Source organism: Bombus affinis, chromosome 2 (assembly GCF_024516045.1).
Source record: "Bombus affinis isolate iyBomAffi1 chromosome 2, iyBomAffi1.2, whole genome shotgun sequence".
Classification (NCBI taxonomy): Eukaryota; Metazoa; Arthropoda; class Insecta; order Hymenoptera; family Apidae; genus Bombus; species Bombus affinis.
Window position 1 is genome coordinate 12,617,218 of NC_066345.1, and position 21,855 is coordinate 12,639,072.

At 45.9% G+C, this 21,855-nt stretch overlaps 1 protein-coding gene across 2 annotated transcripts in view; it reads left to right on the forward strand.

Annotated features, from left to right (window-relative positions):
• LOC126925010 (protein vein) overlaps positions 1–21,855 on the forward strand; it is a 198,994-nt gene that overhangs the window by 172,444 nt on the left and 4,695 nt on the right. The window contains exons 5-8 of one of the 2 annotated variants that reach the window (XM_050740109.1): positions 3,256–3,314; positions 18,120–18,194; positions 18,572–18,893; positions 21,461–21,694. In XM_050740109.1, coding sequence (XP_050596066.1) covers positions 3,256–3,314; positions 18,120–18,172 — 112 coding nt within the window. In that variant the 3' untranslated portion in view covers positions 18,173–18,194; positions 18,572–18,893; positions 21,461–21,694. Of the gene's footprint in view, positions 1–3,255; positions 15,265–18,119; positions 18,195–18,571; positions 18,894–21,460; positions 21,695–21,855 lie in introns of those variants that run through there. The other variant, XM_050740102.1, reaches the window with a different exon arrangement.

Here is a 21,855-nt window from a genome sequence, read left to right on the forward strand (position 1 = left end):
ATTAAATTAAGTAAACCGCAAAAAAGTTTCTTTCGAGCCACGGACCGTATACATGGCTGCGCGTCCTGCTGTAGTTACAGACTGAGCCTCACTCGCGGCATATATGGGAATTAATACCAGAGGAAAACCACCACCCTGCGCCTCTTTCATCCCTTTCTATTTCTCACTGCACACAGCCAACCGACATTGACTTTCTAAACCTAAATATTCCTACACGTAGAGGAGCAACCCGTATAAAAAGCTGCTTTTAATTTTGCGATCGTAATATACGTAGTTGCCTCGGTCTCCGACGGCCATCGCCAGAACCGTGGTTAAGACTTCCGCCGACGCACCAACAATTCGGGATGCGCACACTCCACTCCAAATGCAAACGTACCTTCGGTTATTTTTACAAGCTTTTTTCCCCAACTGGGACAGGACAACGGCGCGGAGCTTTTAAAAACGAATTTTTCCCCCGTGCTGCACGTTGGTTCACTGATGCGCCGTTAATAATAAAACGATTCAACAAATCCGTTGGTTGTAATCGGTGCACCATTAATTTCCTGTAAAACCCAGCCGGATAGAGAGCTCCACGTAGCTCCGTCGAATTAGTTAATAAAATCTGGAACCTCGTTAATAAAAGCCCAGGCACGGTAAAATCTTTTCCTCTCGCCTCTTTCTTCGACCCTCGCACCTTTTCGATTTACTAATTATCCGAGGAAAAAAGGAAGGGAACTGCTGCCCAAAAACAAAAGTCACCCTTTTCACGAGGACACTGGCGAGAAGAAGCAAACGACTTTCGAGAAACTTCGGGAGCAATTTTCCTCTAATAAAAGACGTCCTTAAAGCGATTGACTCTTGCAAAGAATCTGCTTTGATACTCGCCTCTCCAACTTTTTATTCGTTGAAAGTTTGACACTTTCGCTAACTCGTAGCTCTGGCTGCGAGAGTGGAAAAGGGTTTCGCTGTCCACCACCGTGGAAAAAGGAGCAAAAGAAACGACATTCTAGCGTTATCAGAGACGCGAATACAATGTGCGCCACGGAAAGAAAACGATCAATCGCGAGACTCCTGCGATTCATCTACCGTCTCATTCCGTTTCCTGCTTTTACCATGAAAAGCGGACTAACGAATCCTTTAGTATGCACAATAATTACGCTTCGATGATCAACCGAGTTCAAACGAAATCGTATATTTCATAATTTCATAAAGTACCTGCTCGTGAATACCGGGTATTAGACCTAAAATTATTCTTTATCAAGAGTATGTAGAACAGTCGATAAATCGTAATTATTAAAGATCACGTGCGCAAACCATCGATTCTGAGAAATGGCTACTTTTATGATGGCAACGTAACGAAGAATTTTAATTCACCATTTCCTTTTTTATGGCGCGTCAGCAGCGTGTGTAAATATTCCAACACGCACTTGTAACGTACTCGCCGCGAAAGTGTTATCGAGCTCAGGATATACCGCGGTATCACCAGTTTACGCTCAACCGAGAAATCGCGTTCCCATAAAACCTGTCATCCCGGAAGATCAGATTTTAACGACTGCTGTCGGTTGTATGTCGCTGCAAGCGTTTTTTTTTATTTATACCTAGCTTTCGGTCAAAAATAATAATTAACAAGCTGTCCCATCCTATCATCGAATTATGTCGTTCGTTTTAACTCGACAGTGCAGTGCTTCAACGCAAAAATACACTGTCGGTTATAATATCGCGAGGCGTAAGCTTAGAGAAAACTTAGTGTTCGAGTGCCGAGTGTTTCGTTATCGAAATCGTCAACCGAATCACGAGAACGCCACTTTCCAGAGGGTCAAATTCCAGAGAACGCGGGGGGTCGCTGTATGCTTTTCATATTGGAAAAGTCACCGATTCGCGACGAGTTTATTCAACAACGATGGCGTGTAAAAGAGCAACTCGTGCCGGTAAACACGCGTGTTTACGATAAATCTCAATGGAAAGCCAATTACGTGTTCGAAGCGAGCCGAAGTTACCAGCGAGCGTTAATGGGTTCAAGTGAATGGTACAGTAAATTGCACTATCTCCGGTGCTGTTTCTGGTTTGTCCAACGGTAAATCTACCGCGAAGTATATTTAGTACGTGGTCCTCGTAAATTCGCGAGGGTGCTGCTCGAACGAAGAGAGAAGAAAAAAAAGGAGGCGTCAGAGAAGGGAAAACGAGAGAGAAAAGAAAGAGAGACGGAAAGAAATGCGATGGTAGAGGATCGTCGCGGACGGCCGTCCTAAAAATCGCCAGGCAAAGTTTATTATAAAATCTTATTGCAAGATCGTTCTCCGGGGAATAAATAGCGCGAACGAGTCGCGCACTTTCGCAGGTATTTACCGTGTTAGCGGTATTAATTGTGTGTTCCTTGTCAGTTTTTTAATACGCTTTAAACAGGAACCGATATTCGACGGCAGACGATGCCTTTGGAAGGGCATTGCCGTGATTTTTTATTTATATCTTCTTTTCTTTATATCTTGCGATCAGACACAGTCAAGCAATATCAAAAAGCTCTATCGGTAATTTTACTTTTGCGATTTCACGAAGTAGAAAAGACACGCGGTTCGGACTCTACAAATTCGACGCTGACGAAAGTATGTTTTATCGGAGGCGCGGACCGCGAAACCACGACAAAAGCGTTCCCCTTGATTTCCCCTAGGATCGTATCAATGGGACAATCCACGTTCCTTGGATCCTCTTTTCTCTCGCGTGTGCCGTATCGTCTTGAAATTCCTTCGCAAATAAAATTTCTCGAGGGTAGAAGTGTTGCTGGGAACTGGTCGGTAATCGGAAAACATTCCACTCGAACGAAAATCTCTTGTTTTGCTCCAATTGAATTCTATATTCGAAGAAAGAAACGTAATTACGAAGAAACACGCGTAAAATCGTTTAGCAGCCGGGCGGACATTTCTGATTCTACGCTGATGACCCTCTGCTTGTGGCTTGCGAACACGCGAATGCCGCAAACGACACGTCTACCAGCGTTCGTACGTCTCGTCGTGGTTAGTTAACCGTGCTATAAATACCTCGACGTCGGCATAACATTATTTTTCCAAAGAAACGTCTTGGACACATCGAGCTGTCTCTGCACGGGATCTCTCCCCTCCTTTAACCCTGCCGTCTTGTCACACGACACCAAAAATTACCGAGGAATCGGAGAAATTTTTACGCGTCTACGTCTCGTTCGTATTCTCGTTCGAACGATAACCAGCTGCTAATAAAGTCGTACGAGACACGTTGTTAATTATGTTTTTCTTTCGTTGATTGCAGATGCGCGGAAGGCTTCACGGGTCTGCGGTGCGAGACGAAGGACGTCATCAGCACCGGAAGTGTGTACAACCGGCGTAGGGCGCCGTTTTCCTGCAAGCTGGGACTATCGACCTCGTACTACTGCTAGCGATAATCGCGCGGGGCCCTTCCATTCCGAGTAGACCCTTTTCTAACGTTGAACTCGGTGTACTCGGTATAGTCGGTCGAAACAGCCTTTCGAGCCCACGAGAAGAATGTCGTGAGAGGGCCAACGCGCGACCAAAATAACAAACGTGGAGGCGATTGTAATAACGCGATCGATCTCGAGATCGAGCGAAATATATCTGCGAACGGAAACGCAGCGAAATACACGACGAGAACATTGAGCAGGGGAATAGGAAAAAAAAAAAAAAGAAAATCAAACACGGGAGCGAATCTACGTGCGGATTTTTCGGGAACCGTTGTTGTCGGGCATTAGAACGAGTCCTCTGTATTGTAGGAACGGGTTCCAAAATCAATTTTTGGCACCGGGCATTCGTACCTTCTTCTTTCTCTTCTTCTGTTTCTACATCACCTCGACGAGTTTCTTCTATTTTGCTCTATTTCCTCCCTCGATTCTTCCTCTTCTACTTCTACCGCCGTTACTATTGTTACTTCTCTATTAGAAAATGTCGCGTTACGAGACGTGCCTCGCGTCTCTATCGAAATTCTATTCGCGAGAAGAAAAGAAACGAACGGGAGAGCATGTACGTTCTCGTACGTTTGAGTGTGCGTGTGTCTGTGTGTCCGTGTGTACGCGCGCGTGTGAAAGGAAAACGGAGAGACAGAGGTGAACGTACCAGAGGGTGTGCAAGGGAAAGAATTATGGCGGATTCTCGCCTGTCCCGAACCCCTTCAGTTTCATATCGGGAAGGCAGAAGAGAGCGTTCGAGTGACGCTCGTGATTCAGAAGTGGTGCTTGACCTCGAAAGATCGCGAACCACCGATGGAGAACGTAAAAAGGAAGGGATGCAGTCAGAAGAGCATTCGAAGGTCGCACTTTTCGGAGTCTCTACGGGAGAACAATACCAAAGAGCCCAGGGTCTCGATAAAGGACGTCGTGAGAACGGTTGAAACGCTCGGAGATCGTCTTGGTCGATACGTCTACGTAAAAGTATACGAAAAAGGAAAAAACGAGTGTGCAACACGCGTAGAGAAAGGAGGTTAAAGGTTACGAAAGGGTACCTTTCGTGCGGGTATCCATCTTCAGCGACGGGATTAACGCAATCTCGAAACGCGTCTAAATATTTGACAGCTTCGAGTCTTGCCGTCTCGAATTGTTCCAGATCAAAGACGGTAGACGCGTTTCGAGATTTCGCGACGGTCGGCTCGTTGAGAAATTTCGTGAACCAAGTATCGCACGCTTAACGTCCGTTGCTACTCGTCCTCGGTGACTTCTCTTTCGCGACGATGGAAGGGGGCATCGTCGTATTCGTCATCGTCGTAGTCATCGTCGTCGTCGTCGTCGTCGTCGTCGTCGTCTTCTTCGTCGTCGTCGTCGTCGTTGTTGTCGTTGTTGGAAAATGTAGGCCACATCGGTGAAGCGTAAAGTTGCGAGCGAGGGAGCAAAGAGGTTGGTCGCGAAAACTGGCCTAACGACGCAACACCAGAAACGAGAACCTCGGGCAGGCGATATATAGTTGGACGTCTGGCCGAAAATTTCTTCGTATTTTTACGCGACCATCGGGACAATTCGAGAACGCTTCGCGTAGATCGATTGTGTCGCGCGACCGGAATAAATATCGTAATTCACTGGTCGCCGGCGAAATTATCATCGACGCGTGGTGGTCGTCGTCTCGCTTTTTCGCTTTCGACTCTGTTCCTTTCTTCGCGACGTGGTCGCGTTTTTCCCCAGAATTTTCCAACAACGATTGATAAGGGCCGTAACTTCTTTACGTATGTAAAAATATCACCGAGAGAAACGAGAATATTAGCCACTCGAGCCAATCGGTAGAGAAGCCAAGGGAGAAAAAGAGAGAGACCACTAGGCAAAAACGATTTTATGTAAAATATGATAATGTAATACGCGCTAGGCTAGTTAAAGCAGAGACTTAAGGTAGTTAATGAAAATAGAGAGCGAGAGAAAAATGATAGTAGAGAAATGGAGAGAGAATGGGTACGTTGGTCGAGAACTTTCCGAACGAGACGATTGGATTGGGTCGAGTAATTCAAGGCAAACTCAAGTTACGAAATTTGTCGATTTTTCGAAAGATCGTTCGACACGTCTTTGATGGTTTTTAGTTTTCGCATCGGAACTTCCTTTGAAGACTTCCTTTGCTACACGGTGTGGTACTTTTTTTTCTCCCTCTTAAAACACGCGTCTTTTCCGACAGCTACCAGAAAGAAAGTGGAACGATGATATTTTGGGCGGACGCGATGGCGAATCGATCTCTTCCGGAATTCTCGACGTTACGGCTTCGCGAGATCGTAAAGAAAAATGGAAGGGAGGGGGCGTTTAGGATATGCGCTGTGCTCCCCAGCAGTCTCGGGACCCTATTTATGTTTTATATTATATTATATATATATATATATTATATATATAAATATGTGTATAAACATTTTTAATTTATTTATTTAATTCATTAATTTTATTGATTTACGATTAAACGTCATCTCCATCTCGGTAACCGCCTTTGTTTTTAATCTTACGTTGACCTTTTCGTTACTTTTCTTTCTTTCTTTTATTCAGAGTTTCTCACGGATTAAAACGTTGCGTTTCCTTGATTTTTCTGTTAAGCGCCAGCAGGTAGGTGTACGTATTTTCTTTTGTTACCATCGATTTCGCCTCGTTTGCGCAGCGAACTCGCAACAAGCTAAATGGACGACGATCGCACCGATTAAGTCCCAAGATCTCCAAGTTTTCGACAATGGCGTTGAAACTCGTTGCGAGACAAAAGGAAGGTAAATGCACCGGCACGCGGAACGACTGATTCGAAACAAAAGATTCTTCCCGTAGAAAGTTGATAGACGGAGTCAGGCCGTGGCACGAGAGGGAGTCGCGATGCGACGAAAGAACCCTCGAAGAAAGCCAATAGAAAATTTTCATAGCTAGCAAACAGTTTCTCGTCTGCCGTCTTTAGTCTCTTATTGCATTCCAGCGAGTCGTTTCGAGACGAGTCACTTTTCTTCCCCCGTGAAAATAGCTTTCCGCCTGTTTCCGGCCAAGGACGAGAAACGATAAGCAACGTCCGAGCTGAAACGCGACGTTGCGTTTTTATTTCGAAATCGTCAAAGAACCGTGCTACAATCAGAAGGACCGATCCGATGCGCGAGGACAACGCGCGGCGAAAAGCAGGAAGGTACGAAAAACAGAGAAAAAACGAAACAATTCGCTGGAAAGCGTCGTTTCGCGTGCGTGTTAACGCGATTACGCGAAAAGATCCGTCGTAAAAGAAGCAACGTCCATAAAACACGAACTACGCAACCACGTCGATTCTCGTAACCGCTTCACTTAATCGAACTTGCTGCTTTGAACGTAACTTGCCTTCGGAAAGATTGGAAGATCACTGGCTACACCATAGAAGATTGAAAACGGCGTTACGCTCGGTATCGGAATACGGTGATACCGCGTGATATTGCATTTCGCGTTGTATGGATCGAACAACGAAAAGTTTCCGCGTGATCAACGCCTAGTCGAATCGAGCTGAGGCGAACCGAGCCAACCTGTTACTTCGGGAAAATTCGTTTAAAAGTGCGATAATTCATGAATAAGTTGGCCAAGCCGACGGACTATAAATTAATGTACAACGTCGCTCTGGCAGACGCTCGAAAATAGAAATGATTTACTGGATTACCTCTTGTGAAATATAATCAAGCACTCGCCGCAATAGGGATCGCTTTAAATTTAATATGAATCTCGGTTAAAGGAAGCTTCCTGCTTAAAGGAAATAATCGCATTTAACCGATTCGGATTATTTTAATGGGCGATAAATTTAATTCATTCGTTGGGAGAGAATGCAGCTCGGGACGAGCTTAAGTTCGCGCCGCGCCTCGGATGCGATTACCGAAATAGAAATACGAATCGAACCGCGGTTGGTTCTGGGATATTTGCTAACCGCGATTCGCGTCGTCCCGGTTCAAGACGAGGAAAGAAAAAAACATGGCCAGAGAATCTGTCTTTTCTTCGCTGCACGGAGAACTTTCCACGCGAAAATCAGCCCCCAAAGTAAATCGGCCGTGGTTAGCTTTTATTTTCGCAAGCGATTTTTATCGTCTGCTTTATTTCTGGCGAAACTTATTTTTCTCGCGTTTCCTCGACGACGATGAGGCTCGCCGCTCTGCTGTTGACGGTGCCGATTTTCGCGAAAAAAGCGACCAACGCTCGCCGAGTGAAGTAAAACGTATGAATATCTACCGCCCGAGATGTATTAAACCTGTCTTGTGCATGTACCGAAAGAGAAATTGCTTCTTGCGCGACCGCCAGCCCTTGCCTGGAAATTCATTCGATTTTCATGATTGCCGCACGCTGCCGTTCCCTCGCTGCTTTTTCGTCAGGAACAAAGGTCACGAAACGCGACAAGTGTTTCGCCGCCAAAGAACCAGCCGCTGCTTGTCGTTCACGATCGGTCCGGAAAAATTCAAGCACGGTTCAAGGATGAACTTTAACAAACGCTGTCGTGCCGGACAACGCGGTGATTAATCGCGATGCTAATTATCGAGAAGGGATCCATCACGCGGTGCGGTGGGAAAATAATGAATCGGTAAACTCGAGAGAAAACAAAACAACGCGCATTCCCGGGAAATAGAAGACTGCGAAGACCGCTCGTTAATTACCGCCCGGAGATCACTCTTTCCCCGGTGACTACTTCGTCGTACGCGATGTTACGAATCCCAATAGTGGGCCAGAACCGCTATTATTATACGTTAAAAACCGAACAGCACCGAACCGGTCCAACTTTATTTGCAAAACGTCGTGATCAAGCTAAAATTCATACGTCAACCTCCTGTCCTTCCCAAGGGATATCGCGCGTTGACGTTCTCCTGTCATCAAGAGCTGAGTACGTGATTTCCAAACGGACTGTCCAGAGAACGCGATCGCGCATCCAGGCACGAACACGCTGTTGATCTACGTATGCGTTTAATTGGGATCTTTCGAAGTGTGTAAACGTGACGATCATCGTAATGCACGGGATCGTGGAAACTATAGACGTAAGCACATGGAGAAAGAACGAGATATCGCGATAGAGAAATAAAAGAAATTCGATTCTCCTCGGTCTTGGGAAAGTGCACTAATCCCTCGATAAGAGATTTCTTAAACAATTTGTGGAAACTTGGTGGAATACAGCGATACGAGAGCCGAGTAAAAATTGTTTCGATTGTATTTTCCGGTTGGGAATTGTCGAGATAAACGGTATCGATTTGCCGCGCAGAAATCACGGTTTTAAATCGACCTCTAGCCCGGAGACAACGGTCAGGCATTGTGCGACGCGAAGAAGGAGAAACTGGTTCGCGATAGAACCGAGGATGGCACAATACCGGTGGAAAGATTACGAGAAGCTGCTCGAACTCGGAGAAACGAAGTTCGGCTTTATTGGAAAAACAGCTGCGGATTTCTTTCACAATACGGCGAACCGGCAGCTTCTCTTTAAATTGGATTTTAAATATTCTCCAGATATCTTTACTCTTATACGATACAATACGCAGCCTACCTGAAATAACTTCATTGTTTTCAATCGTCTAAATGAACTTCAACAATGATACCTTGCTCTTCTTTTTCGACTTCGATAGTAACAGAATGCAACAAATGGAAAGCGAAAATGAAAATGGAAAAAATATTGAATAGTTGAAGGACAATGCGCATAACGCGTCAAAATTCCATAATTTAAACGAAGATGCAGCTTCGGGGAATTAGAAGTAATCCTAGATAATCCTCGGGGACATAATCAGAAACAGACGGACCGAATAGTCCGAGGAACGAGAATCGAAAATTAGTATTATCGATAGTCACGAGCGACTAATCCGACAGATTCGCGTTACGTTTGCGCGTACATTAGCCTACCGGTAATACGAACTGAAATCACGAACGGTAGCGACTAGGTAGTCCGCAATACCGTAGTCTGATCAATTGCGCCCAATCACAGGGAATTTTCAATACGCGAGGACGTTCGTTCTGTCCTCCTTTCCGCGTTCATATATTCCACGAACAAACACAGAAAAGGGCGGCGAGCGGTAGGCTGGCTGGACTGCAAAGGGGTGGCTGCATTGTCGTGGTAAATCGGTAAAAGAGAATCGATTGCGTTCTCGTTCGTCTTCCCCCGAGGCCTTCGTCCATAATCGAAATTTAACGGTGTCCAAATGTTCATAGCCCGACGAGTTTACGATTAAGGACCTTCGAAAAACTACACGAGACGACTGTCACTACATCGACGCGTGTGAAAAAGGGGCCGTTGGAAAGCGTCCTTATTTATCCATCGACGAAAGCATACGTTAAACTTTAAAGGAAAAGAAACGTAGCTATTTTTCAGTCTTCGTCTAAAAAGAAGGAGTTAAAAGCTGTTAAATGATCTATCAGGCGCTTAAATTTCTAATAAAGTATCATTCTATAAGTGTTCAGATTAAATTAATTAAGAGTATAATCGATATTTTTCCTGAGGGAAGAGATGGTCTCTGTAGTAGAGGAGGACGAAGTATAAGTGGAATATTTCGTATTCAATAGCTTACATCTTATTCTAGAAGTTACATTTATAATTAAGAACATATTTGCATCTTAACACTTTAGCTCAATTTCTCGCATTTTATCGTCGTCAATTACCAATTTGAATAATATGATTTTACATGCAATATAAACTATATTGCTTATATTCCCTTTACAAAACAGTGTTGGAATTTTAATTTCCAAGTTACGATCGTTTGAAGCGAGAGAGTTCTGATTTGTTTTTCGGTGCATCGTTAAATTCATCTACATCTTTTACAACGTTCTCGACAAATTTGTTACAAATGATTATACTTTTACGAAATCATAGAACCTACAGAACGATGCCTCGTTAGAATTTTAAGTGCCTGAAGAGGTCAAAATTTGCCACTTTTTGATCCATCGTTCTTCTACTGGCATTAGCACGAGAGAAGAGTCCGTGAAAACGCCCAAACCACCAAGATCAGAGCATCAAACTGTGTCGCGGTTAGTTTATCTCTGGAAATTTCGTAGAGGGAAAACAAAGCTCCCTATTTAGGTATGATTTAATTAACGGGCAAGCCGTCGGCGCACAATAGCGGATGCGTGTGCATAGCCGTGCTTTCCAGGCATCGCTCATCGCGCGTAGGATTAATTCTCGCTCGACAATCGACCACCCTTCCTCGAATGTCCGTTGCCGAGGGTGGTCGCCGAGCAGGAAAGTCACGAAGGGTTCAACTAAAAGAGGAAAGTGATCATCGGACTCTCCCCGAGGCTCTTCATTAACGCCTTAATTAGAGGTGAATTCGAGCGACCGTATCCGAAACGAATGCCGAGTGTACGAATTCCGAGACTCGATGCGTCCGACTCATTAGTCCCGTTGTATTAACCGATGCGACACTCCTATAGCCTGTCACACCGCGCCGCTTCCCATTCTACGCCCTTCCCTCTACCTACTATCCCCCGTGTTCCCTGTCAAATTAGGTCCGAGCGTGATTTCGTCGGTGCGACGATTCAAAATTCGACGCTGAACGTTCGCTAACGAGCCACGCAGTGGCTTGCGGGAACGTTTTTGCCATAGATAAAAGAACAACCTGAACGACTTGCACGATCTAAGCTGCAACAACTCGACGCAATTGGATTACACGTACCGCTATTACCCGTAACGACGATTACTAAGGGTTAATTCCGCATCAGAGGTGAACTTTGCACCGTTTCAAAACTCAAGTGAAGTTTGTTCGCGAACTGTAACATTGCACCTTGTTATTCGTAGTGCTGGGCTGTATTTGCATTAACACGGTTGACGTATGGAGCGCGTGAGAACCAACAGCATACCTCGAGCTTGCTAAGAGACCGCTAGCTAACGATGCTTTGATAGTAAACGTTCAAGGAGAACACCACCGAAAAATATCGCAGTATTTTATCCGAGGATTGAAGTAAAAATGAAAGAGAAAAAAGGAAACGATCCCTTGTTCAAGATCTCTAATTCGTTTATCGGAAACGTATCGTGCGACACACAGGTAATCCTATAAAGTAACGTGTTGGAAAAAAATCTGCCGGACAATCGAACAGGAACCGTTCACGTTGTCATCGACGTACGGATAGAAAAAAAAAAAAAAAAGAGAAAGTGAAAGTCGTTAAAAGCAGCGCTTCAAAAAGATGTTGGAAACGGTATCAGGTTTTTCACCGAATCGGAATTATCGTGGCGTATCTTTTTTAAGCGAACGAGCCACGCTGTTATAAAAATTCTCCGTGGTCGCGATAAACCTTTGAAAAAACCAAGACTAGATAACGGATTATTTGTTTGTACGGAGACTGCGCGGAATGACCCAGGATTTGAAAAATTTGCCGACCGATAGAAATTTCGCGCCACGCGAATCTCACCTGATCTTCTTGCATGCTCGCGATTTATTACGAATGGAGTTGACGCAACCTGCTGCGTTGTTAATAATTCATCGACGGACCGATCGATACTTTCGAACCGGGGATGTCCGGTCGTGAAACACCAGTAACGCGATTATTCGGAAGAGGCAGGCAGAAAGACAGAGAGGAAACAGCGGAACAAGAAATACGTTGATTTTAATACGAATTTCGAAAATTCGCTGGAGGGTCGATTAAATATTTTCCTTTTTTGCGACTGAACAAACAACTGCTCCCGGAACGATGTTTTTATAATTGAAAACAGCGCGCCTCATTTTTTCAACGTAATCGAAACAGCGATCTTTTTGTTCCATATTCTCGTTGACCGGTGAAAAATATCAGCAACTGTTTTCCCGACGATCCTCGACCGCCAACGAAAACTGCCGATTATCGAGGAACGCGAGGCAATCGTTGACACATCGATTTCGCTATTTTCAATCGAAACCCCGATTTCCCAAGGAAAATAATCGGGTAACGGAATCGTCCGGCTTCTGTTCTCGAATTGCGGTTTGAAATTCAACGATACGTTTCCACTGTTGCCTTCGAGCGAGAAACAGGTGCATGTTGGTGAAAAAACGATCGCGGTAGAAAAGAAGACGGGGGAGGAGGGACGCGTGAAGAAAGCGATTCTTTTAAAGATAGAAAAACCTTGAAGAGACCGTGAACGATTCTTAATTCTAATCTGTCGCGCGTGTTATTGGGAGGAACCTATTAATAGCGAGAAGGTTGTCCAACCGAAGGAGAACGGTTCGATGACTTTGGTGCGACGCAGAAAACCATCCACGCGATAATTCGGAAACGAGTTCCGAAAAGGTAGAAAAAGCTTTTCGACGGTTACAGTTCACGCTAAACGATTACGCCGAATCGTTGGAATAGGTGCAACGAACAAACGAAAGGACGGCAGGAAAATAACGCGTACAGTATCAGAGAATCGATAGGATACAACGGTAAACAACGAGGTCGTACGAAATATGGAATGAAAATTTTGGAACTCGAGTGGTTTTAAAGCCGTGATTGAAAGGATGCAACGTGCTGGCCCGCTTGTTACGCTGTTCTGCGTTTATTAACGCATAGAAATACAAGTCAGAGAGATTAAATTTACGAATTGGCAAAGTGCTCGCGTTCTAACTGGATTTCAAAAAACCTTGTTCACCGAAACGTTATTTCCCCGATGTCGCCGAGCGACTGACTAATCGATATCGCAGCGAAATCCACTGTTCGATGCCTCGACGTTCGCTAAAAAAAAATAAGAGAAGAAAGAAGAAAGAAACGGAAGATGCGCAAAGCGATGTTTGCTACGAAGAAGAGCGGAATGACAGGTTATATTTTCGCGCGGCTGCAAGCATCACGTGCGATCCGTGAAATTATGCCGCGCAATGCACGTCGTCCGTAACGACACGAACGTTCGCATAATCGAACGGGAGAACTCGTTCGGTCGTGTAGAGGTGGCCGGCGCGGCGTAAAGCGACCAGCCAGTTCGGATGCAAATCTTGGTTCGTTTTGCATGTCGTCGTCCGCTCGACAGAGAATCGGCTCCGGTGCAAGAGAGCGTTACATCGCGATCGTTCGCCGACGAGGGACCGCCAAGGGCACCGACACCCTTTTGTCCCTGGTGGCATCGATAAGAGAGCCCGGAGCTCGGAGCCCGAAACCGAACGCGTGAGGCAAGCGCGCGCGAAACAACGGGACGAGCGAGTAGGCGACGAAAAAAGAAAAAAAAGGAAGGAATACCGACAAGAGACTGTTAAAGCGCAATTACGCGGGCAGAACGGCGAAAAAAGGAGCAACAAGTAGCGGAAAAAAATATCGCCGCGCAACGTGCAGTTGTGAAAAACGCGAGGCCGCCAGAGGGACGGCAGTAATTGCGAGCGTGACCGGGAGGGGAGGCAACCAGCCCCGAAACGAAATAATTCTCGGACGGAAAACAAAGGGGTAGCCTGGGTGGCCGACAGAAAATCCGAAATACGAGTAGGAAGTACCGTTAACCCCGGACAATCGCGGAAAGCAAGGCAAATGGGATGTAAATCTTGGTTCGCTTTGCATTATGTCATTCCGGTACAGAGGTGAAACGGTCGTAAAGCGTGGGCGGGAGCAGCGTAGCCGCAGGATTATGCGAGAGAACGGCGCCGGCTTTTACGAGCGACGTCCTCGCGTGAAAATCCGGCTTCAGACTAGCCGGTTATGCGAGCATTCGACGACGAATCGAAGCGTTACGAGACCGGATCGTTCGCTCAGCTATCATGATACGAGTACGACGTCGACGACGCGACACCATCCCGCGAACAAACAACCGATTTCTAACTGCTTCGCGTCCTTCCGGGACACTGCTCCTCTGCCATCCGCCATCTCCTATTACCCTTGTAGCTGATAAATATCGCATGTATCGTCCGTCCATCTATTCCACTCGTACAGCGGAGACTGCTAAATGGCTAAAAGGATTATACGATCGTAATCCAAAATTATGAAATCCAGCCCAGTAGAGATTTTCCTCGCTCTACGTTCGTTCCGCTTGCACCGGTTTAACGGCTATAATTCTTTCGAATACGTAAGATCGACGCAGGATTTATATTTACCGCGAGACCATCGATTCGCGTTTTACGCCGTGTCGTTCGCGTCGAAATACAAATACGCCGCTGAAATGGTAGCGGTTCCTTCCATCTGTGTCCCGCTCCCGATAAGGTGAAAACGCCATGGCCTCGACAATCTGATTTTCCAAACGTTCGCTCGGTCGATAAGCACTTTCCAGTCGCAAGAAACGCGACTAGAATGTTCTGCACCCAATTGTTTCGATAAATTTTTCCGCGTACCTCTCGACGATATCTAACGACGACTTTAAGTTCCAGAGGATCACTAAAAAAGGTATTTTATATTTATCGTCGAGCAGTAACGTTTTATGCATACATGGGACCGTTGCTGAAGAACGCGATCGATTTTCGTGTTTACAGCTTCGCACCGCGAGTGAGAAACGCGATCTTGATTTCCCGACAGATCGCATTAGGCGGTTCGAACGTTCAAGCTTCACTGGCAGAAATGAAATTGGAATTGTAATGAAAGAGGTCGGAACGGGCAGAAAGCGGTGATTTGTTGACTCGAACTCGAGCGACTCCCATAATGCTAAACACAGCTACAGATTAAGCGTTAAACGATTCGCACGCTCTTAATGAGTCGAGCATTAATGCACAGCGTGAAAAATCTAACGACCAATGTCGTAATAGCGAACGTAAATACAGATATTCGGTCAGAAATGTATCCATTGTGGTAGCAGGAATTCGAACAAATTGTTGCCGGTGCACTTCACTTAGCAAAACCGTCAAAGGGGTGGTTACAACAATGCACGTCGGTGCAGATATAAAACGGGGAACGATGATGGATCCGGTCGCGAAACAAAAGGAACGAATTAAAGTGCGCGCACGATGAAAGGTCAGTAAATTAAAATGTATGAAGAGAGAACGTATCGACAGCGTGAACGACGATGAAACAACGATAACTCGATGATTGTGGTGAACAGGATGTACCGTGTATTACTGGCCGTGATCGAACGTAACGATTAAATCGAAATTAATACGTTCGAGGGCCGAATTCGATTGCACGCGAAGATATTTTTGCGACGACAAAATTTCATTCTCTCGAATTCGCCTTCTTTGCGAAACACGCCGAGAATTCTTCGCCGATGCTACGTTCCCTTTCCTCCTCGATCGATCCGCCCGAAAATTCATTACGAAAATTCATCCTCCACCGAATACGGAGAGCAATATTCGCCGACTCGAAAAAAAAAAAACGGTCAACGAACACGTAGAAATCGAAAGATTTAAACGCGACGTTTTTTCGTTTCCCGGATTCGCTGGTGACAGCGGTTTTTTAAATTTAAAAAAACTGTCATCCACAACGCGTTCCATCGACGCGCGTTTCTGACGAACGAGGACCGACCGAGTCGATCCTCGCCTTCGTGTAGCCTGTTAGGTTAACCGAGAACCGGCGAATACATCGACAACGATACCATTTCAGTTATCGATAGAACGAACCTTAAACCACGACCAAGCGACGCGTAGTTGAAAGCCGAGGGAAGATGAGAGGGAGATTCACGGTCGCAGGTAGCTGTACGTTCTCGGCGTCACCTTCGTTATCCGGATCGTCGCTTCAATTGTTAATCGGCCACTCGCGAGGGCGTGCTTCGAACTTCGTGTTCGTAGCTACGAACCGCATTCCATCCCGTAACCAGTATAGCCAGCTATAGCGCCGCAAGCACGATCCAGAGAACGCTTTATGGCTTTCATTAAAGCTCACGGAGCCGGTATAAGGACATATGTCCCCGGGGGAATGGCGCACGGTTATAAGGAGGCTGTAGCTGTGGCGCACAGAGGTTCATAGACGCGGTCGCACGATTTCTCGTTCACCGTCGTTGAGCATACGCAATGTTTACACGAGCGAACAGCCACCTCGATGCTCTTGCCCGGCAATGAATCCGCATTACGAGGCTGCCCGGCGCATTAAACTATAACGACTGCGAGGACATTCGGTGGACCATAGCCAGCCAACTGGACAGCGACCATGCGTGTCGCCTGATCTTCCTGTCATCTACACTCCGACGATTTCAACGATTGAATTCGTCGAGCCAACGTGACTCCAGCTCTCATTTTCTAGTTCAGATTCCAGGGAAAAAGTTACGCTGATTTTTCGACAGTCAAATAAAAATAAAACGATACGAGGAGAAAATAACGAGATGGTTCGTATCGTAGCCGAGAAATAGTTGCGAAAGTAAAGAAAGGAATTCGCGACGAAATTCGAGACGAATCAGCGAGGGAAAATCGGAGTATGTGCCGCGAAGTACAACTTGAAAATTGATCCCGAAAGCAGTCTCGTCGGCCTTGATCAAGAATCGACGAGCTATTGACGAATTCACCCCGAGAGAATGATCCGGCATCTAGCCTACTGGTTACTCGGGTCAACGGTAATGCGATAGAGTTACGCGGCTACGGTATATGCCTTGGCCACCCTATTATATCGGTCTGGAACCCTTTGGGAAATTGTCTATGGCGCCAGGCTGGGCCTCGATCAACCGTGAAATGTAGTCTGATACGTATTACCGTGGCGAGGCTATCGTTCCGTTATGCACTTGGATACTACGTTGCCGACCGATCGAACACCGTTCCGATCCAGCCCTACAAACCGAGATCTCGATCTTGCGGATCCAGTGCTCGCGATATAATCCCAACGAGAGGATACTACGCGCGATCTGGTAGCCGTGTACTTTTTGGCTAATTGATATCGCTTAAGCCACGAATTGGACTAATTGCAAGGTTAAGCTCCGTGCGTACGCGAAGCACCACTTAATTATCAACGAGTATACGGCCACGAGATTCATTGGTCGTTGCATGGAGATTCGCAAAATATCGAAATCACTTTTCGCGAAACGTAGCGAAACACTATCTCGTTGGTCGGGACACTTTGTCGATCGGACTCTTCCCAACGCTGTTGGATTTTAACGCGAACTTTGACATCGGTACACGTCGTTAAAGCAATTCCCGAGAGTTGTAGCAACTTTACCGTGAAGAAATTTATCGTTTTAGGGCCGTCTGGCAACGGACCGTTTACCACCGACTCTCTGGTCAAATTTCCATCGTTACAACGTCTACTGACCAGAGGACGCTCGAGGATCGTTTCGAGCGCCAGAATACTCTCGAAATATCATACGCCTCGGTTCGCCTTCGTCGTTTCCACCAGCGGGAGACCGCGGCCGAACGTAACCAGCCGAACGAGCGGAAAGGTTTTCTCTTTCTCGTCGCGAAAGTCCTTCTAGAGGCGATCTCCCTACGAAATCATCCTCGAAGGAGCTTTATCAGGAATGCAGCATCTTTCAACGGACCCATATAACGGCGTTATACCAGCATTAAGAGAGATAAGTGAAGCGAGAATGATTCACGAGGGACGGAAATAGAACTATGACCGTTTCTCGACCCCGTGCTAGCTCTCGTGTTCGCTCTTCTCGAGGGTCGACCAAGAGCCCTAAAGAGCCCGTAAGACGACCGCCGGTGTAGTACGAGGCCGGACCACTCCCGCTTTCAAAAACGCACGCGCACTCTTTCCCACATGAATTTCCGCGCGTTCGCGTTTTCTCAGTCGTATTGTCACACCGGCTTCTCCAATTCATTCGTTCGATTCACAATCCGTCCACGTTGCTCGATTTCGATCGATCATTTTTCCCGCGCAAATCGATTCTGAATCGAACGAACGATGAATCGGCGAAGTCCTGTCTATTTAACAATTATCCGAAAGAATTAATGGAATCGTGTTTCTGTTCTGCTCTCGCTAACTCAAGATATGGATAAGTTCTCTTCGTTCGCCGAGGACGTGACGCTCGCCCGCTTCTAGCGCATCTAGCGGCACTGTCAAGGTAAATTAACGATTAACAGTCTCAGTTGTAAACTAACGTTTAACGATCTTTGCTAGCCGTATAAGAAAGAGAACAATTGTCGCTTGCGTACAGCTCTTGCGCTGATCTTCGTTTAACAACGCGTTTCATAATACTACTAATCTATAATCGAACGACCGACGAATCACCTGGATATAAAGCCAAACGCGTGTCGCGTCGCTTCGTAAAGCAAATGGTAAAGCGTTTCCAGTGACAGAGAACCGGTCGCGGAATATTAAACGTCGCCGGGCAAATTTATCGGAAAGCGCGTTATCGAACCTATCTATCCAGGTAATTCGCGGCACTGCTACCTCGACAAAGACTAACCATCGATCTTCCTGACATTGTTGTGCTTGCAGCTTGCACATCGGGACATTCATCGTGTTTTGTTTTGTTGTAGCCTCACCCACATTCCTTCCCAATACCCCTTCAGGTTCCTACATACGCGTCCTCGACTTCTCCACTCTCCTCGGGCTCTCCACGTTTCCCCGCGGCATCTCCATTCCCCGACCCGACCAAACGTCTCGAGCTTTCGCGACCTTCTCACCTCATCCTCCTTGGGACTCCAACGTTTTCCATTTTCCCGCTTCGTTTCCTACATCTTCTATCTTACGCTCCTGTTCGTCGTTGCCTCGTTTCGTGCCCGCAACGAGTACCTGGCTACGCCGTCAATTTTCAGAGGTAAGTTCATCACGCCGCGTCCTCGGCAATTTACCGATATTACCTAAACCACGTTACATACGAGTATCGATACTTACTAGTTTTAATCGTTCGATTTCTACTATTCTACTATTTCTACTATTTCTACTATTATATTCTTTCGTCTGGCATCAATGTTCGCGTTTCTTCTTATTCGTAAAGAAACGCGAAGAGAGAAATTCTTTTTATTCCCTTCCAGTATTTCTGGTATTTCATATCCGCTTCTTATGAAAACTTTGTCAAGTCTCGAAATTCAGAAAGCCAGAATTTTGTCAAAGGAAGCCCTTATAGAGAGACAGATTTCATTTTGCTTCGAGTTTGGAGACAGTGGCACGAAATGACGATAATCGACAAATCGCTCGACGTTCCCCTCGTCAAATTAATTACGGTATCAAATGGCTCGCACCGGATATCAACCATATTTCTGTCGATTCGCGTTACTCGATTGTTCCTCCTTGTCCCGCGAAAAGAGACCGCAAACGAAATTTTCGCATAACGTGCCTCGACCACTGAAAAATGAAGTGGCGCTTTTTCCATCGATAATTCTCGCACATTTCCGTGACTTCGGAAGAGCTTCTCGTAGATTAATAAACGTAGATCCCGATGTAATATGCAGCCGACTTTCCCTGGAGTCCTTAGATAGTGCGACGTAGTAGGGGGATGCGGAGGAATGGTCGTTTTGCGAGAAGGAACGCCAGTGAAAAAGGAGGAAGAGGCGGGAAACGCAGCGAAAAGAGTGCCCAGGGATATGAGCTCCGCGATATCTGCGCCGGAGCTCTTTGCTAACTCGCGGCAACCTTTACATCAGGGGGGAAAAAGCTGCTCTGGAAAAAAGGCGAACTCTCGAAACGCAGGGAGCTCGAACGCTTCGCGAGGTAACGAGAGAGGGGGATAGAGAGAGAGAGAGAGAGAGAGAATAGAAAGAGACGGTCAGTATTAAAAAGAGGAAGGAAGGAAGGAAGGAAGGAAGGAAGGAAAAAAGAAAGAAAGAAAGAAAGGAGGAAAGAAAGAGAAACTGGCAACGATCGTCCAAAGAAATCGCTGCTAAATTTTCCATGTCTAGAAATGAGTTCCAGAATGTGTACGTTTTCCTTTACGCGTTACGTTTACTCAGATAGAATAATTTAATTTGTTAAAATTCTAGAAAAACTGCGATTCCGGGAATTGTATTCATTTATAGAACAAAGAAAATCGAAAAATACGAATTGCTCTAGAGATAATCGGAATAATCGCTCGGTCGAAATGTATCAGACGACCGCGTCAGCTATACGTACCGAATGTCCAGATATTTATATGTATACGCGGTGCAACGTGTGCAAGATACGCACCCTTAACACCGTCATAATGGACTTGCAAACTATTCAGCGTGTGGGAAGCCAGCTAGCTAACTTAGCCTGGCTTCAAAGCCGGCGGTCTCCAACTATAGGATGCTTCCGAATTACAAATCCGAAGATGGTACAAGTGCTGACTATCGCGTATTAGAGAAATTGTGTTAGAGAAACTCGTTATTCGACGCGTGGAACTTCCACCTAAGAGGAAGAATAACGATTACGAGCAAAGGATTAATGACAATAAAAATTGCTCGATGAAAGCAACAGCAAAATTGGCGAACAACTTTATCAGGAAATTTGTTAATGGTGGATAAAGGCGCGTTTCATGCCTCGACCATTCTGTGACGATCGAAATCAATTACGGGAACAAATTGTAACGAGCGTCCTTCGAAGCGAACGCGAGATAAAAATTAAATTTCCCATTTTCATTGGCGGCCGCGAGCGGACGGCAATTATTTTTTAATCGTCGCCGAGTGTAATCACGTATTAATACACGAATGTTGCCCCCGATAATTGCACGAGAACACATCGGTAAACCGTGAAATCGTCTGGTTGCCAGCCGCAACAAGAACGAAACTCGACGACTTCAACGTTCATAGATAAACCTAATGGCCCATGCTAATTAGAAGCAAAGACCATTATCGGCCCTCTCCAGCCGGCAAAAACAAATTTGTCGGTCACATCTATTACCGATTCCGCTTGTTCGTAACGACTGCTAACGGGAATCTGCACTATACATAATCAAATATACATTCGATCGAAACCTAACCTACACTAAACCGTGGTAGCTGCTCCTTCATTTACGTATCCATTTAACGCTATTTTGCTATTTTCCCTATTTTACGATGGCTTCTCCGATGAGAATTCAACGACTAGCACCCTACGAGAGCAAAGTCTTTAAGAATCGTCAATTTTGGAGAATGGTTAAAACGGTCTAATTGTTACTTAGCATCAACCCTAGATAGAACGAGGGTAGCGAAAGCATACGATCCCGCGGTATTCAGGCTTAATCATTCGCTACTTAGTCCAGAGTTATCTCCCTCCCGTTGACCGAACTTTCCTCCTACGGCGTCAGTTCCCCGAGGAACTTGGCGACCCTGATGCCCCCAGATAAACTTAATAGAACCGGACTAATTAGGCCGGAAAGTCCGGGAGCGGAGGAATCACCGGTACCTTTTGCGGCTCACGAATAATTTCGACGGCCACTTGCTGCCACAGGAGAGCCCCAGGAGATGAAGCAGCAATTCGCCGACCAACGTCATCCACGCGCATCCCGCATCCTGGATCGTCGATAATTCAGCATCTTCGTCAACTAGTCTGCTCGAATTCACTGCGGGGAGCATACTTTCCGGAAGGTTGAGCCTTTCAGGAAGTCCTTCTGATACGCCAAGCTACGTCCTCTCCGACAACATCGGCAACGTCCATTTTTCCACCTTGATCGTACCGAACAAGGTAAGAATTCTCTTTTTCTCTCTTATCTCGTTAAATGTAAGATAATAGGAATAGAGGCGAGACCAATCGTACTACGAGTATAGTGTATATTATAGTATGAATAACAGATATAGCGGAACAGAGAGATGGAATTTCTATTTGGTTCGCTCGTTAAAGCAGAG